Source organism: Lipotes vexillifer, unplaced genomic scaffold (genome assembly GCF_000442215.2).
Source record: "Lipotes vexillifer unplaced genomic scaffold, Lipotes_vexillifer_v1.1 scaffold749, whole genome shotgun sequence".
Classification (NCBI taxonomy): domain Eukaryota; kingdom Metazoa; phylum Chordata; class Mammalia; order Artiodactyla; family Lipotidae; genus Lipotes; species Lipotes vexillifer.
This window is the reverse complement of record NW_006782834.1, coordinates 230,461-248,938: the sequence shown is the minus strand read 5'-3', so window position 1 is coordinate 248,938 and position 18,478 is coordinate 230,461. Positions and strand designations below refer to the sequence as shown.

The 18,478-nt window shown below is 41.5% G+C and overlaps 1 protein-coding gene across 1 annotated transcript in view; it reads left to right on the top strand.

Moving 5' to 3' along the window:
* ANXA3 (annexin A3) overlaps positions 1-18,478 on the top strand; it is a 51,803-nt gene that overhangs the window by 19,484 nt on the left and 13,841 nt on the right. The window contains exons 3-6 of the mRNA XM_007455405.1: positions 3,142-3,236; positions 5,834-5,947; positions 9,726-9,816; positions 14,842-14,921. Coding sequence (XP_007455467.1) covers positions 3,142-3,236; positions 5,834-5,947; positions 9,726-9,816; positions 14,842-14,921 — 380 coding nt within the window. The remainder of the gene's footprint in view (positions 1-3,141; positions 3,237-5,833; positions 5,948-9,725; positions 9,817-14,841; positions 14,922-18,478) is intronic.

Here is an 18,478-nt window from a genome sequence, read left to right as displayed (position 1 = left end):
TTCCTTCCTCCTCCCCATCCCCCATTATTGATGCAGTTAAGCATCCTCTCTTGTTTATTTTCTTCTTTTTCCATGAATTACACCTCCATATCTTTTATCCATTTTTCAGCTGGGTTGTCTTCTTTGTGCTTGGCAAGAAAAAATTTTTACTTTTAAATTTAAAATTTATTTTTTAAAATAAATTCTGGATACAAAACTTTTTAAAAAAATTACAAGCTATGAAAATACTTTCTCCAAGAAGGTAATTTTCTTTTTTTTTTGCGATACGCGGGCCTCTCACCGTTGTGGCCTCTCACGTTGCGGAGCACAGGCTCCGGACGCGCAGGCTCAGCGGCCATGGCTCACGGGCCCAGCCGCTCTGCCGCATGTGGGATCTTCCCGGACCAGGGCACGAACCCGTGTCCCCTGCATCGGCAGGCGGACTCTCAACAACTGCGCCACCAGGGAAGACCTGTAATTTTCTTTTAATATTGGCTACAGTAACTTTTATCACATAGAAGTTTTAAATTTTAGTGAAATTAAGTTTACCAATATTTTTTGTAATGATTTGTACTTATTGTGTCTTTTCTATGATGAGCTCATAAAGATATCCTCCTGTATTTTCTCCCCCAAATTTTACAATCTTATTTTTCCCACTGAGATCTTTAATCTGCCTGGAATTAATGTTTGTGAATGGCATTTAAATCTAATTTTATTTTATCTCAAGTGGCTATGTAATTGTCCCAGTGCAATCAATTGAAGAGTTCATCCTTGCCACACTGATTTGTAATGCCACTGCTGTCCTATAAGTTTTGCTATTTTTCTGCTCTCTGTTACATTCCATTGGTCTGTTTGCCTCTCACTGTCTCAATATAACATTGTCATAATTGCTATTATGACTATTACATAATTATTATTATTTTATAATGACACTTAGTGTCTAGTAAGGCAAGAGATTTTCCTGGCTTTGCCCTGTCCTATGAATTTGAGGGTCAGTTTGTAAAGTTCCATGAATTATACTATTAAGGTTCATAATAGTAATTATACTATTACTATCAGTGTAATATTATTGTATTTCTGCCTGTTTAGGTTTTTTTTATTGCTATTTTTAAATGAAAGTTATTTCTTTCTCTGTCTCTTTGATTGCCTATTTAAACACAGGGTTGAATAGACTTTTCCATGAAGTTAATGTCAATTTGAATGAATTAATGGTCTTTAAATTCTATCGCTTGTCTTTCTTCCTTAACATTATGTTTCTTCACTAATTTACACATTTTGATTGGCAGGCCCGCTTTGAGAAGGAGGTTTTTGTTTGTAGGCACTACTCCCAACACCAAAACCAGGCGTCATGGTGGCATTTGCCTTAGGGACGTGTCAGATCCAGCCTCTGAACCACGAGACATCTTGGTTTAATTTCTGGTCTTGAGCGTGTAGCACGTGCAGAAATAAGAGAGGAGAAATTGCCTGGCGTACAACCTACATGTAACTGTGGGTAGTCAGTTATGTCTGGAGCCTAGTGGCAAAGGGTATAGAGATGCAGAGAAGGGGGTAGGAAATTAGAATATGAGGTGGGAGCTAGGTCCTAATTAGCTGGTGCACAAGCTAAGGGGCTTAAACTTCATCCCGAAGGTTACGGAGAATCATTAGAATTTCAAAAAAGGAACTGACATGATCTGATGCATTAAAAAAATTTACTTAGAAAAAAAATTTACTTAGGCAGTAATATACAGTAAAAATTATAAGGGGGTCAAGTTAGGAGGCTATTGAAGTTTCTAGGTAAAATATGATGAGCGCACAGTGGCAGAGAAGAGGACAAATCCAAGAGATGCAGGTGACTGTTACAATGTAAGAAGTAAGGAAAAGAAAGGAGTATAACTCCCCAGGATCTTTGGTTGGATGACTGCATCTTTAGTGGTGTCATTGGTGAGGGAACATAGGATGAAAGACAAGTTAGAGAAGAAATAGAATGAATCCAACCTGGAGCAGCTGACTTTGAGATACTTGTAGTTGGAGGTGTCTAGTCGTGCACCAACTCAGATACCTTTATAGGTCCAAGTTGATAATCAGACTCACAGGGCACAATGAGGGTTAATCTAACTCTCTTTACTTAACTATGCAGAAGACTACAAGACCAAAGACCCCCGTGGGGCAACGTCTGTCACTAGGAGTCCCAGCAGCTAATCAAGTACACCGTTCCTTTTGCCCCGTCATTCAGGTAGAGTGTGTGCCACTGCCATGGGTGTAAGGTGTGTGTGGGTCACCTCAACACAGGGAAGTTGAGCCTTGAATTCCAGTGGATCTTTTATACCATTCTAGCCATGCAGGCCCAAGACAGAAGCCAACTCACAGCCCCCAGCCCAGGGGCAGTCCTCTACCACAAAGGAGCAGACACAACTTCTCACATTATCTTAATACTATAATTACCAAAAAAATAGTGACCTGGAGGTTGTTTTCAGGCAGGCCAGCGTCAGCCCTTTACTTGTACTTACAACAGGTGGTTAAGTATATGGGTCTGAAATGCCTGAAAGAGGTATGGACCACTGATAGAAATAGATGTTTTGGATTAAGAGATTTGGCTTCAGATTCTTGCTGTGCCACTTAAAAGCTGCCTGACTTTGGCAAGTGAGGTAAGTTTTCTAAATGTTAGTGTCTTTATCTTTAGAACAGCTTAATCATACCTACTGCCCAGGGCCCTGTGAATATTAACTATGACAATGAATAAAAGGTGCCTAGTATGTGGTAGGTTCTTGATAAATGTCAGTTCCTTTTTTTCTAGAGGAAAAAAAATGACTTTTTATATCAAATATGGAGATAGAAAGATAAAAGGTGATAAGACAGTAACTGAACCTCAGAAGGATGAGAAAACCTACTTCCAAAGCAGTATGTTCTTTGTGCTACTCCTCTGTCTGATATACAGATAGGAATATTTGGGCAATGATGGTTTTCTTCCCCCTAAACGATACAAATAAAGTTAATTTTCTTTTCCAAAAGCCAGGCAATCAAAGAAAGAAAGATGCCAACCTGGTAAGACCTGGAAATTAAAAATTAAAATGCCTTCCTCTCTGCATTTGTTTCAGACCATTCATCATTTTTCTTTTGTTCACAACAGATATTACGCATATTGGAGTTGATGGTGAATACAATTATTTTCGTTTCATTTAGGAACCGATGAGAAAACGCTCATTAGCATTCTGACTGAGAGGTCGAATGCACAGCGGCAGCTGATTGCTAAGGAATATCAAGCAGCATATGGAAAGGTAAGATTTCATTAACATAACAGGCAGTAAAGGGCTAATCACTAATGGATCAAGGCTGCTCCCACAGATCTTTTGTTTCAGGCCAAGTGTAACAGAAAGTACCCTATGTATCCAGTCAACAGCCTGGAATAGGAGTCCTGGTCTTTTCCCTAACTGTCTGAGTGGCCTTGGACATGTTATTTGAACTTTCTGGGGCTCAGTTATCTTCACCTGTTGAATAAGGAGAGTTGCCTTGGATCAGTGGCTATAAACCGGGAAGGATTTTGCTTCCCAGGGGATATTTGACAATGTCTCCAGACATTTTGATTGTCACAACTGGTGGGAGACGGGAGGATGTTTCTGGTATCTCGTGGGCAGAGGTCAGGGATGCTGCTAAACATCCTACAGTGCACAAGACAGTCCCCCACAATAAAGAATTATCTGATCAATTACCTGATAAATCCTGTCTTAGATGATCTTTAATTTCTTTTCCAACTTTAATATGTTTATGTAATTATAGATTTTTTTAAAAAATTTGTTCGGCAGATGAATATTTCTTCATTACCAGAAACTGTACAAGAACTATTCAAGAACATTTTGTGTGTCTTTTCCAAGCAGTTTATTTGTTCAGTAATAAACTACTGTGTGTTAGGAGTGGGGTACTACTCTATGTCAGGAGATATTCTAGACATTGGAGATTCACTGGAGTGAAAAGCAGAGCCTCCTCTATTTAATGGACCTAACATTCTATTAGAAAAATAACAAATATATAAATAAAACAAATTCAGATATTGGTAGGTGCTATGAAAGTATTAAAATGGATGATATGCTAGAGAATGACTGGTGAATGGCTCCTTTAGATCATGTGGTGAAGAAACGTCAGTGACAGGTTGTTACCTTACTCTCAATAAAGACTGAACGATACTCAGGTTTCTGCTCTGCTTGACCTGGGGAAGAGCATTTCAGACAGAATGTCCAGCAAATGCAAAAGCCCTGAGGCCAAAACAAGCTGGGAGTACTTAAGAAACAGGAAGTGTTCTAATATGGCAGGAGTATAGACAGTAAAGGGTGACAGAGGGAAGAGATGAGGTTGAAGAGAGGCTTAGAACATGCTGGACCTTGGGGTCTTGGTGCAGAGTTTAGATTTTATTCTAAGAATAGGGAACAATTGGAGGTTTGTAAGAAAGGAAATACTGTAACCTAATTTATATTTTTTGAAGATTATTTTAGCTTCTGTGGCTAAGGAACTGTGTAGGGGAAAGGGTGGAAACACAATCCAGTCAGGCTATTGGGTCCAGAATTGAGAGTGTGTAGTGACCATCCAAGGCAGCTGAGGCATCACCTGTCAGTGTTCTCCGAGCCCCTGGGCTCCATTAAGACACCCTTCTCTGTGTTCCCTTTATTAGATACTTAACATATTATGCTGAAATTTAACTTTGACTATTTCTATTTTTCTCATTAGGGAGTAATGTCATAGGGGTAAGGATTGTGTCTGACTCACCAATTAAGTGCCTAACACAGAGCAGGCGCCCCATAAACTTTTGTCAGCTTAACTGAATTGCCGAGCTTCTGGGCAAGGCAGCATACTCATGTACAGGGATTGTGAGTGATCCATTGGCCTTTCAGGATTTCCAAAATATGGAGGAAGGATGGAGCTGAAGGGTGACAACCATGTCTCACAGTGGGACAGAATGAGAGCATGTGAAGTAGGATTCAGTTGGAAAGTCTTGGGTTGAGGACAGATAGGGGTGGAATTTAGCATTTGGAGAGGAAACACCCCATGATGACTGCAGTGGCTCCGCTCCATCCCATTTGTTTTGGCAGGAGCATGCCCCTGCTGGGCCCCCAAGTGTCATGGAAGATGTTGGTCTGTACCCACATTGTCATAGCAGTCTGGGAGGCTTCCAGCCTCTGTTTCAGGGCTGAAAATAATCAAGAGCAGGAAATATAATTATTCAATAACACTCCTTCGGATATTAAAAATCGAAACCACGTTACCTGCCTTCAAACAGGGGAGATGGACCGTACTTATGTAATGTATGAAAACACTGCTGAAGGAGAACATCAATAAGTAAGGTCCCCCTATTACCACGTTTCGGGTTTCCCCTCTTGCTGTTGCCAGAAAACTGCTTTTGATGCCTCCTAGTTCCACGCTCTTACCAGAGGCAAATGACCAAGCACTGTCTTCCCTCCCCTTTTCCCTTCAAAACTCTTTGGCAGTTACCGAGAAGCAAGGCAGGATTAGAGCACCTCCCAGTGAAGCTGGGTGTGAATTATGGGGTTCCTCCTCCCCTTCCTCTTCCCTCAGCCCAACCCAAGCATTGAGAGCATCAAGGGCCTGGGAAATGCATTTTAATACCCAGTTCCTATCTGTGGCCCTCAGAGAAGCTTCTTCACTGGCTTCCCTTCAGAAAACCGTCTATAAAACAGAACATTTTGGAAGTGATCATAAAATGCAGGCTAATATCCATAGAAATATTTTCACCATTTCTGCTTATCTCCTGCGGATGGGCATGTTTTTGTCTGAATTCATATATTCGTGTTCGTCTTTCACTAGGTGACTTTGGAGGAAGAGAAAGAAGTATTTCATACTTTTCTCTTCGGGCTTTTAATTTTAGGAACTGAAAGGTGACTTGAAGGGTGATCTCTCTGGCCACATCAAGTGTCTCATGGTGGCCCTCGTGACCCCACCGGCAGTGTTTGATGCGAAACAGCTGAAGAAATCCATGAAGGTATGAGACCTACACAAGCTGTTTCTGCCCAGCACTTGATCATCAGAAAGAGTGACTTTCTTCTGGCGCACACTTGAGATATGGGTGTAAATGTGATGGATTTGGAGATTCTGTGCTCTCCAATTAGTAGAACAACCCTGAAATGGGAAGCAGTTGTGGAACCTTAAGCCCTCATGTTCCTGGCCTGAAAGGATATGGTCAGAGCCTAATTTTGTTTGTTTTTCTGACCTGAGGTGTCAAATTCTTTATTTTGTTGTTATTGAGTCAACGGCACCATCATTAACCCCATTGTTTAGGTCAGAAACCTAGAACTATCCTTGATCCCTTGCCTTCTCTCACGCTTCAAAGCTCCGAAATCTATCAACAAGCCCATTAGCTCCACTCCAGAATCCATCAAAAATGTGTGCGTGTCCCTCCTTCCAGATCCATTGCTTTCATTCTCGTTCAACCACTATCATCTGTTGACTGGACCATGTCAATATCCCCGGAAGTGGTCCCTTTGCCTCTATTTTTGCCCTCCTCAAATCCATTCACCACAGAATAGCCAAAATTATTTGTATAAAGTTACTTTTAGAATCAGATTATACTGTTCACCTGCATAAATCTCCAGTGGTTTTGACTACTGAACATCCAAACTCCTTATCATGACCTTCATCACCCAACAGAGTCTGGCTCCTGTCTATCTCTACGGCTTTTTAAAATTCTATCTGTATCAGTCAGGCTTCCCCAGAGAAGCAGAACCAGTAGGCAGGAAGTATAGAGTAAGAGACTGATTGCAAGGAATTGGTTACACCATTATCCAGCTTGCTAGGCAAATCTGAAATCTGTAGGGCAGGCTGTTAGGAAGGGCAGGCTGGAACTCTTAGCCCAAGCTGGAGCTCCTGCCCACAGGTAGAATTTCTGCTTTTTCAGAGAAGCCTCAGCTCTGCTCTTAATTAAGGCTTTTTGACTGAATTAGGCTCACGTAGAATATCTAATGTACCTCACCCTTACTTAAAGTCAATTGATAATGGACTTTAGCTACAAAATACCTTCAGAGAAACACTGGATTACTGTTTGATTGAATAACTGAGGACTGTAGCCTGGCCAGATTGACACATAAAACTGATCATCACACCCTCTCCTCAGCTGCCGGCCACCCCAATTCAGTGCTGTAGCTGTACTGGCCTTCTTGCTGCTCCTTGGACATTCTCAGCTTATTCCTATCTTGAGGTCTTTATATGTGACGTTCTTTCCCTCAGGAATGATTTTCTTCCAGATATTTTCTATTAATTCACTCAGTTTAATTTTTTAAATTGCTATCTTTTACTATCTAAAGTTATCTTGTTAATTTTTTGGTATTTTACATATTGATATTTTACGTTTTTGGTGTTTTGTTGATTTACGTTTTTTTTTTTTTCAATCCAATTAAAAGGCAAACCTCCATCATATCAGGGAACCTCATCACTCGAGGAACCTCCTCTCTTCCTAGAGGAAAGCCTGCAATGAGATAGGTGCTCAACATATTTGTTGACAGGAGGGAGGGAAAGGAAGGAGTCCAGGTCTGAAGAAAGGCTCTGCCTTCCCATCAGAGACAGGAGTTATTTTCTTTTCTGTGGAAGAGGTGTGGGCACCCAAGAAGCAGATGGCAAGATGGAATTAAATGTACAAGAGATTTACTGGGGGAAATCCTTGTGAAGGATGAAGAAGAGACAGAGTAGGGTGGGTGGGGTGAAACTTCTGACTGCAATACAGGTCTGACACCTGTGAAAGGAGAGAGGGACAGAAGGAGGCTCAGATAGGAAGAGCCTCAGCCTGTAGTGCTGCTGTAAGAAAGCCATGGCAAGCTGATGGGGAGCCCCTGAGCAAAGTGTGCCCTTTGGAGGGTCCTACGTGGGGCAGGAATGGCCCAGCTCCAGCTCCCCTTCCATGTGCAGTCATGGCTGAAAGCAGCCTGGAGAGAGCATGACCTTAGTGTGAACTGTGTGACAGATCCAAAGGTGTGGCAGTTGGAGGCTGCCAGCTAACTACATTCTTGGCAGTATATTCTCTTGACATGAAATCTCAGCAGTGCATTTCTATGGCTGCCACATGGGGGACAGTTTCGCAGGTGAAATGGTAAGAATTAGATTCACCAGCAAGGATTAGAAATGTTTCCCTCCTATGTAAAAGAATTCCAAAGGAAGCAACCCAGAGCTGGGTATCATGGAACCATCATCATCAGACCTTCAGTCTTGAGTTTCTGCCATCTTCAGCCTGTAGATTCCACTTCTTGGCTAGATGGCAGCTCAACATCCAGCCATTATATCTTTATTGCAGTCAACTGGAAAGAGTAAGAGACAAAGACGTGTTCATCCTTTCTCTTTAAGGACTCTCTGAAATTGTACAGGATACTTCACATATAGTCCATCGATCAGAATTTAGTTATATGGATAAACCTAGCTCTAAGGGAAGCTGAAAAATATGGTCTTTATTTGGTTAGCTTTGTGCTAAGTTAAAAAATGGGGGTTCTATGACTAGTCAAGGAAGATAAAAGAGATACTGGATCTTCTCAGTTTTGCCCTAAACCTAAAACTGCCCTAAAATAAATCAGGGGAAAAAAAAAAAAATAATAAAATAGAATAAAATAAATCAGGAGCTTGGGATTAACATACACACATTACAATATATAAGATAGGTAACCAGCAAGGACCCGCTGTATAACACAGGGAACTCTACTCAATAATCTGTGATAACCTATATGAGAAAAGAATCTGATAAAGAATGAATATATCTTTATGTATAACTGAATCACTTTGCTGTACACCTGAAACTAACACAACATTGTAAATCAGCTGTACTCCAATACAATTTTTAAAAAGAAGAACAACCAAAAAACCCAAAAAAAGTTTATTTAAAAATAAGTAACTAACAGGCTTCCCTGGTGGCGCAGTGGTTGAGAGTCCACCTGCCGATTCAGGGGACACGGGTTCGTGCCCCGGTCCGGGAAGATCCCACATGCCACGGAGCGGCTGGGCCCGTGAGCCATGGCCGCTGAGCCTGCGCGTACGGAGCCTGTGCTCCACAACGGGAGAGGCCCCAGAAGTGAGAGGCCCGCGTACCGCAAAAAAAAAAAAAAAAAAAAGTAACTAACAAAATAAATAAATAATTTGAAAAGGAGAGCTATTGGGGGGAACTAGGAATCTGTCACAGAGGGACAGAATTCAGCCTCTTTTCTTATGCTACTTTGGCCTTATTTGGTCAAGTCCTAATGTAAATGGCTTCTGTTGAAGTCTCAGTGTGATTCAGTGACCTCAGTATAAACCAGGACTCAGGAAACACTAGTCCCCAAACCAACTAGGCTCATGACATACATTACTGAGGCTTTAAAAATCTCCCTGAATGAAGAGGACGATCCATGCTGACCAACCAGGTGCATTGGTACAAGTATGGTCTCCTTCAAAAGAATTGCAGAGCCCTTTCTAAATACAATGACATATGTGAATGCTCACTTTTGGTACTGAATGACATAGGCTTTCCCTTTATACTATTTCTTCCTGGAATTATTCAAAGGAGTTTTACGCTAGAGTAGGACGTTTTCTTTAGAAGCTTAATGTCGGTTAACTTCAGATGATTCATGTTATTTTCATACTAAAATATATGGAAAATTAGAAAACCACTTTAGAGCAATAGAGGACCTTATGTTGATTGACTAAAAACTGTTCTTTTCACCTGTAGAAAACAAGATGTTAAGACCGCAATGCATGAAACTAGGTTTTTTTTAAAGTGTTCTAAAAATAGATATCCTTTTTCTTCTTAGGGCACGGGAACAAATGAAGATGCACTGATTGAAATCTTAACCACCAGGACAAGCAGGCAGATGAAGGAGATTGGCCAAGCCTACTATACAGGTGATCTTATTTTCTGCCCACCTTTACCCCTGTTCACACCTATAGGAGCCAATGCTGCTTTTCCCAGAAACCCACCATTCTTTCTTCACAAGTGGTTTTGAGGGAAGCATGACTGTAAAAAGGAAGACACATTCTAAAATGGGCTAAGGACTGTGGATTTTTGAAGAAAATTTTAATATGATCTGAGCTGGGAACTGCTACATAACAATGGCATTAATGCTTTGCATTTGTAACATTACAGCTATAGTGGATTTCACTCTCAGCAATCACTGCTTAATTGAATCAACCATTTTTATCAGTGTAAGACACTGAAATCATTGTATATTCATATTATTTTTGGTGTGGGAAATTAGATGAACCATTTAGAGGATGTGCTGAGCATGTGGCTTCAGTATAATTAGCTAAAGCCCTAATAGTCTGTTAGCTGTGTAAAAAGCAGAAAGCCCCTGCAATGCCATTCTGACACTAACAACCCACGGTTAGGGTGACTTCACAGGTTAAGGGCACAGTCCCCACAAAACTACTCTGACTTCAAACACCAGCCACAAGCTCAGGTGTTCCCAGGCCACATGCGCTTCTGACCAAATGGCAACAGATTCTTAACTACCCTCTCAGGTTCAATAACTCACTAGAGTGGCTCACAGAACTCAAGAAAGCTCCATACTTACAATTATGGTTTTCTATAAAGAATGTAAATCAAGACTGGTGGAGTGAGGAGATGCATAGGGAAAAGTCTGGGAGGGTCCTGGACGCAGAGCTTCCATGCCTTCAGGGTGCATCCCCCTCCCAGCCCAGCCACGTCTAACTGCCAAGCAGGGAAGCTCACTTGATCTGTGGTGTCCAGGGTTTTTAGTGGGTTTTTATTACACAGGCATGATTGACTCCATCACTGGCCATGTGACTGAACTCCATCTTTAGTCCCCTCCTCCCGCTAGATGTCAGGCTGATATCATGTGGCTTAAAGCCTTAACCCTTTAGTCACATTGGTTGGTCTTTCTGGTGTGACCAAGCTCCATCCGGAGTCGTCTTGCTAGCATAAACTCAGGTGTGGTTCAGGGGACCTTCCATGAATACCAATGAAATTCTTATTATTGGGGAAATTGTAAGTATTTAGAAGTTACCTCCCAGGAGCCAGGTACAAAGACCAGCCCAATTCTTATTAAACAACCGCTCCCTGTCACCACCTCCAAGTACCTTAAGGGAGCCATGGTTTCTATGTTTTTGTATCAGGGTGGTCAGCTGTGTATTAGGAAACTTCTGAGGTAGGAAAGGTACAAAAAACGGATATACCGGCCCCCAGTGGGTGTTAAAGAGGTTACTTTGAGAAATTTCCATTAGAAGGTAAATACCTCAATGATAGGTAAGTGCCTGTTTTATTGTTGGTATGCTAATGAGGTCTAGTCAGAAAAACAGAAATGCACTAGGTATTTTAACAGAGAATTTAATGCAGAGAATTGCTTAAGTACCTTTTTGGAGGACTGAAAAAGCAAAACAGAAACACAGCTCAGAGGTATAATCCTCAAGGCTGGGACGACAAAGGAAGAGATTGGGATTTTCAGAAACTAGAAGCCCAAAGGAGGGCACCAGTTTCTGGTGTTGGTACTTCAGGGGCTCAGAGGAGAGGCCCTAGGAATTGGAGTTCAGATCTCTGTGAAAGGGAAGGGCCTCCATCTAGCTGGAGCTAGTACCTCCAAGGGCATGTAAACAGGTGACTTGCTCTAGGAGCCTGGAGCCAACTGCTGCTGTCAGGGTGAAAGCCTGTCACTGGGTTGACACTGATGTGGATCACAAGCCAATAATAGCGTGTCCTTCCTTCCTCCTCCTGCCTTCCATCTCATCTCCCTCTGCTCCCCCCATTGGTGGAAACTGACGGGGAGGTGGAGGACGGGGGATAAAAGAGAAATGTTATTTGCAGAGTCCCAACCCCAGCTCCACAAAGCAAGGTATAGAAGGGCAAATTTGGGGTAGATGAGATAATTGCTTAATAATGGGCACAAATGGGTACATTGTAGGTGTTTAACATATTTGGTTCCCTCATTTCAACAAGATGTACACGTAAAAAAATCATCAGATCCAGGGGCTCTACCTCCAGATGCTATGTTACTTCCCTGTGTTTCTTAGAAGAGTTACCGCTCCATGAGTTGACTGGCCCCACGATTCTCCCTGGAGTTCAGCATTTATGTACAAACAACCCTAGGATGTAAGCTCTATGAAGGGGCCGAGTTTTGTCTGTTTTGCTCACTGCTGTATCTCCAGTGCCCAGAACAGTGGGGGATAAATTCAAATATTCGTTGAATGAATATCCTTAAGATTGAGATCTGGGATCTTAAGAGCCAAAGTGAATGTCTTAGCATTTAGGACTGTTGTTTTGCAAATATGACAAGTGGTCATTGTTCAGAGTTACCAGATGCTCTGGTATCTGTGTGAGTTAAGTTCTCTAAGGCTACAAGGAATTGAACTGCATCGAGGTTCCCTTGGTAAGTAGGGATTCATGATACACAAGAAGTAAAAGAAAGAAATAGTCTCAATCAGGTATAGCCAAGCTGTACAGAGATTCAGGACACAGCTAGGGACTCAGCTGTCTAGTCACTCCCTCAGCATCAGACATCCACTGCTCCCTGTGCACATTTTCATCCTATTAACTCCAAATTTGCCTTACCTCTCTGCCTCTACTGTTCTTGACACCACCAAGAAACTTCTCTTCCCTTACCACATGACGTTTGTCTACTCAAGGTTTCTATTTGCCCATGGTTTCTGGCTGTTATTCTTGACTTGTGTTTTGTGCCTTATTTCTGGGGGTCTTTCCACTTCTTTGTTACTCTTGTTAAACAATTCTGTACATCTCACTCCCTAAGAGAAGATTCAATGGGCTCAGAAAGGCACTATCTAGTAGAGAGCCTTCTTTTGGGCAAAGTTCTCCCACCAGGTCACCTTGTAGACAGCTGGCCACTTATAGTCAGATGCCAGCCCTGATGCACTCAACTGTAGCAAGAGTGATGGCATCATGTAATGTGCAATGGTGACCCATGCATTAGAAATCCATCAGAGGACCTATCAACTTGGCCCTCATAAAAGGACCAGGCATACTGAGTGGCTCACACACTACAATGATACAGTAGCACCTAAATGAATGGAGAGCTAAATTCTGAACTCTTTCCAGTATTCTAAAGTTAATGGTGCATGAGAGAACATTGACTCAGGATCAAGAACTCTAAGTTCAGCTTCTGCACTATTAAAACATTGTATCTGTTTTTCTCTACCCTTTTGTGTCTCAAAATGCATAAGGTAGTTTTCAACTTGCATCAAAATAATTTTCATATTTTGAGTCTAGTTTCCTGCAGAATACCTGGGGTAGAGGAGAGGTGTGGGAGGCTGTGTGAGACTCATGTAGATAATTCTAAAATTATAAAATACTTCCCCAAATTCTAACAATTGAGAGCTTCATTTTTTTGGCTTGATTTTTTTTTTTTTTTTTTTTGCGGTACGCGGGCCTCTCACTGCTGTGGCCTCTCCCATTGCGGAGCACAGGCTCCGGACGCGCAGGCTCAGCGGCCGTGGCTCACGGGCCCAGCTGCTCCGCAGCATGTGGGATCCTCCCGGACCGGGGCACGAACCCGTGTCCTCTGCATCAACAGGCGGACTCTCAACCACTGCGCCACCAGGGAAGCCCTTGGCTTGATATTTTTAAATTAAAAAATTTTTTTCATAGAGTGAAGGAAGGAGAGATGTAACAATAATGTGACTATTAGGGAAAATGATGCCTACTAAATGTTATTACTTAGATAAATAATCTGTCTTTATAGTGGATTTTGTTTACTTGAATTGCTCTGGAAAATTACAGATTTCATAAAAAGCGACTGATTAAAATCACGCTGGAAGAATTTCTCAACACAGTTCTTGCTATTAGATAATCTCACATCACTTTCTATAGTCGTCTTTTACTGATTTGAAAGGACAAGCATTCATATGACTAATTTTATAGCGGTCTTGAGGATGATGCAGGTGGAGTTCAAATAGCCACCTGGTGTCAGCTGCATCCAGGTATACAGTGGCTCGAAGAGAATCACTGCTCCATGGGTGGAGCAGAACAGAGATTTAAAATTCAGTGGACACTGCACATCACAGGCTATGCAAAAGGAGCTACAACTATTCAGTACTAAAAATATGCGAACACACAGTTGGCATTTGTTATGGGGAAACAGTATGTTTTCGGGAAGCTTTCTTACTTTTGAGACCTATCAAATGATACATTCTAACTGTATGCGGTAAGATTAGGGTTAGAGTCAATAAAACAGAAAAATAACAGTGGTTTAAATAAGATAAACATTTATTTATCTCATATGTAGAAGCAGTCTGGAGACAGACAATTCTAGGACTGGCATGACAGCGCCTCAAAACTTTAAGGAACCCAGGCCCCTTCCTGCTTATTTTTATGCCATCGCTCAGATATAGTCCTGCGTAGACCAAGATGGCTGCCCAAGCTCCAAGGATCAATCTACACACCAGGCAGTAGGCTGGAGTAAGGAGCTAAGATTGGCATGAGCCATCATTAAGGAGATTTCCCAGCAATGTCACGCAGGTCTGCCTACGTTTCATTGCCAAGAGGAGAGCTGAGAACGTGGTCTTTACGCTGTGTACATTGTATCTTGCTTAAGGCCAGGGTTCTAGTCCTATGGAAGGCGGACATAATAGAAATTGGAAGGGCAAACTAACAGCTTGCCGATCCTAGCTTTCTCACTATACCTTCCTTAGTGCCTTTGTCAGATAAAATGAACCGTGATTTGATCCAGAATGGCAGTTGTTTCTGTTCTTGTGCATCCATCACACCACACACTGCAGTAATAGTTACAAGAAGAATGTATCCATATCAGAAGAGCACTAAAAGATTTTTAAAAAAAAGAAGAAACAAGATTTATTTTATCAGGTATTCATTCCTTGCCAATGTTGACATTTTAAGCTTTTCTGTGTTTTATAATAATATTTTTTAGTTCACCAAGGCTTAATTTCATTCTTATCTGGTTTCAGTGTATAAGAAGAGTCTTGGAGATGAAATTAGTTCTGAAACATCTGGTGACTTCCGGAAAGCTCTGTTGACTTTGGCAGATGTAAGGTTTTATTTTTTACTTTTTAAGACCCCAGTAAGCTGCATGGTCAATAATAGTTTTTAGGGTGTTTGAAAATAACCAAAGTGAGATGATGAGATTGCAGTTTTCCTTATGAAATGATCTGTTCATCTTACATCTGCATTGCCACCACGCAGTATAATATTTAACCACCCTCATAAAGGTATAACATAGTGATGTAACCACAAAATCTTGTTTTGGTCAGTATAGGAATTAAATGTATTTTGATCAGGTTTCATAATACATTAGAAAATGTTCTGCACGTTCATCTGGAAGGAAAATAATTGTCCATTTCCATTTTGTCTCCATTTTTAAGAACATGTTGATTTTCTTCTGGACTTGAAAGAATATATATTTCTTTTGGTAGCACTTAAGTAGGAAGCATGATACAGATGAATTATCTTCAGAGATGGGTATATCAGTCTCAGGATTAAAAAAATGTGGCTTGCTGGAACTTCATCCTTGCCCCCTTTGGAAGAGCTGCTAAACCATTCATCACCATGTGACCAAATGAGACCACACCTTGCCGTCTCTTTTTAGGAGGCTCTTGGTTTTATAAAAAAGGTGGTGAGGTCAAGGATGAGATAGAGTCATAGGTGTGTGTAAGAGAGGAAATGATTTAAGTCCTATCTCAACAGCCTCTTTCAGCTGATTTACACAGCCCTTAATGTGTGAGAAAATCCCAACAACCATCCCAGCCTGAGGGCTGAAGCGGCACTTGGCAAAGTGAGGCACTGTGCCACTAAGGAACAGTTTATCCTAATTATGGTTTCAGTTGTTTCCAGTGGTGACAACCTTATGACGTTTGAACCTACAAACCCAAACAGATGAGGTATCGCTGCAAACATACGATCCCACAGGTCTGTATTCATAAGTGCAGATCTGCTTGTGTGCATGTGAGCACACATGCCCACAGCAGGCAGTGGAGAGCAAGGCTCCTGGGCAGGGTTTCAGAATAAGACCTGGAGTCTGGTGCTCCTCTGCTGCCTGCTAGCTTGATATGCTGAGACGAGTTACCTTAAGTCAAGCCTCAAAGCCTTCATTTCACATCTGTTCAATTAAAGTAATAATAACAGTACCAGCCTCAGAGCGTGTTGTGAAGATTAAGAGAGAAAGAGTGTGAAATACTTAGCACAGAGAAAGTTATCAATACGTCATTACTTGGTGGTGCTGGCTTATTGTAATTAATACCAGTGATCATCAGCGTTTTTATTATTGGAGCAGAGTGAATGATGAAAGGAGAACAAGAAGGTGGCAAACTAGGGATGACTAGTTAGAGCAAAGTAGCAGCAGTACTGAAAGAAACCGAGAAAAGAAATCATGCAAAAATCAGGCAGGCCGGGTCTTCCCTGGTGGTGCAGGGGTTAAGAATCCGCCTGCTGGTGCAGGGGACATGGGTTTGAGCCCTGGTTTCGGGAGGATCCCGCATGCCGCGGAGCAACTAAGCCCACGCGCCACAACTACTGAGCCTGCACTCTATAGCCCATGAGCCACAACTACTGAAGCCCGTGTGCCACAGCTACTGAAGCCCGCGTGCCTAAAGCCCGTGCTCCACAACAAGAGAAGCCACCACAATAAGAAGCCCGCACACCTCAAGGAAGAGTAGCCCCTGCTTGCCGCACCTAGAGAAAGCCCGCACGCAGCAATGAACACCCAACGCAGCCAAAAATAAATTAATTAAAAAAGAAAAAAAAACAAGAGTAGTTTAAAAAAAAAAAAATCAGGCAGGCATACAAAGACCTAATGTTTGCAAATAGGAACAAATGCATTTTTAAAATTTTTATTTATTTTTTATTTATTTATATTGAAGTATAGTTGCTCTACAATATTATATGTTACAGGTGTACAGTATAGTGATTCACACTATTTAAAGGTTATACTCCATTTATAGTTATCATAAAATATTGACTATATTCCCTGTGTTGTACAGTATATCCTTAGAGCGTGTTTTATACCTGATAGTTTGTACCTCTGACTCCCCTACTCCTATAATGCCCCTGCCCTCTTCCCTCTCCCTGCTGGTAAGCGCTAGTTTGGAACAAATGCATTTTTAAAGTATTATAGCCAAATGTTTCATTCACCTATAATTTGCAGAATAATTCAGGCAGTCTTCTTTTCCTTCTCTGTCTCCCATCTTGCTATAATGTGCTGAATTATTTGTGTACAAGCACATGCACTTAGCCACAGAGCCTTCAACAGTAGAGTTAGTGGGGAATCTTTGAGGTTTTGGTTTATTTTAACAGACTTTATTTTTTAGAGCAGTTTTAGATTTGCAGAAAAATGCAGCAGAAACTACAGAGAGCTCCCATATGCCCCTCCCCCCATCACAGTGAGCCCTGTTGTTAACATCTGCACTAGTGTGGTACATTGGTTATAGCTGATGAATGAATTAGATGATGAATGAATGATAAAAGAATTAGATGATGAATTAGATGATGAATGAATGAACTGACACATTATTATTAACTAAAGTCCATAGTTTACATTAGGATTCACTCTTCGTGTTATACATTCTGTGGGTTTTGGCCAATGTGTAATGTCTTGTGTCCACCATTACAATGTCATACAGAATGGTTTTACTGCCCTAAAAATCATCTGTGCTCCAGCTCTTCATCCCTCTCTCTCTCCCTCTGAACGCCTGGTAACCAGTGATCTCTTCATCTCTATAGTTTTGCCTTTTCCAGACTGTCCTATAGTTGGAATCATACAGTATGCAGTCTTTTCAGACGGCCTCTCTTCATGGCTTGATAACTCATTTCCTTTTTATCACCGAGTACTACTGCACTGTATGGATATGCCACAGTTTATTCACCTGTTGAAGGGCAGCTTGGTTGCTTCCAAGCTTTGGCAATTATGAACAAAAGCTTCTGTAAACATTCATGTGAAAGTTTTTGTGTGGACATTAGATTTCACCTTATTTGGGTAAGTGTCAAGGAGCACAGTTGCTGGGTCGTATGGTAAAAGTATGTTTAGTTTTGTAAGAAACTGCCAAACTGTCTTCCAAAGAGGCTGTCCCATTTTGCATTTCCAACAGCAAGGAATGAGATTTCCTGTTTTTCCACATCCCTTCCAGCATTCATTGCCACTGTTTAGAATTTTATCCTTTCTAATCGGTGTGTAGGGGTATTGTTTTAATTTTCAGTTCTCTAATGGCCTGTGATGTTGAGCATCTTTTCATGTGCTTTCTTGCCATCTGTGTATCTGATGTCTATTCAGATATTTTGCCCATTTTTAATTGGGTTGTTTGTTATCTTATTGTTGGGGTTTAAGAGTTCTTTATATGTTTTAGATACAAGTCCTGTATCAGATATGTGTCTTCAGATATTTTTCTCCCAGTGTGGCTTGTCTTTTGATTCCATTAAGACATTTGAGTTTTCAGGGGAGGAACCTGTGGCTCAGAAAACTGTGTGATTTGCTGCAGGTTTCATGGCTAGTCGGTGCCAGAACGAGAGCCCCAAGTGCCTGATTCTTTTGTGCTGCGTGGTTGCCACTAAAGAAGCAGCTCTAACATGTCCTGCTGGTTGGAATGCCGAATGGGT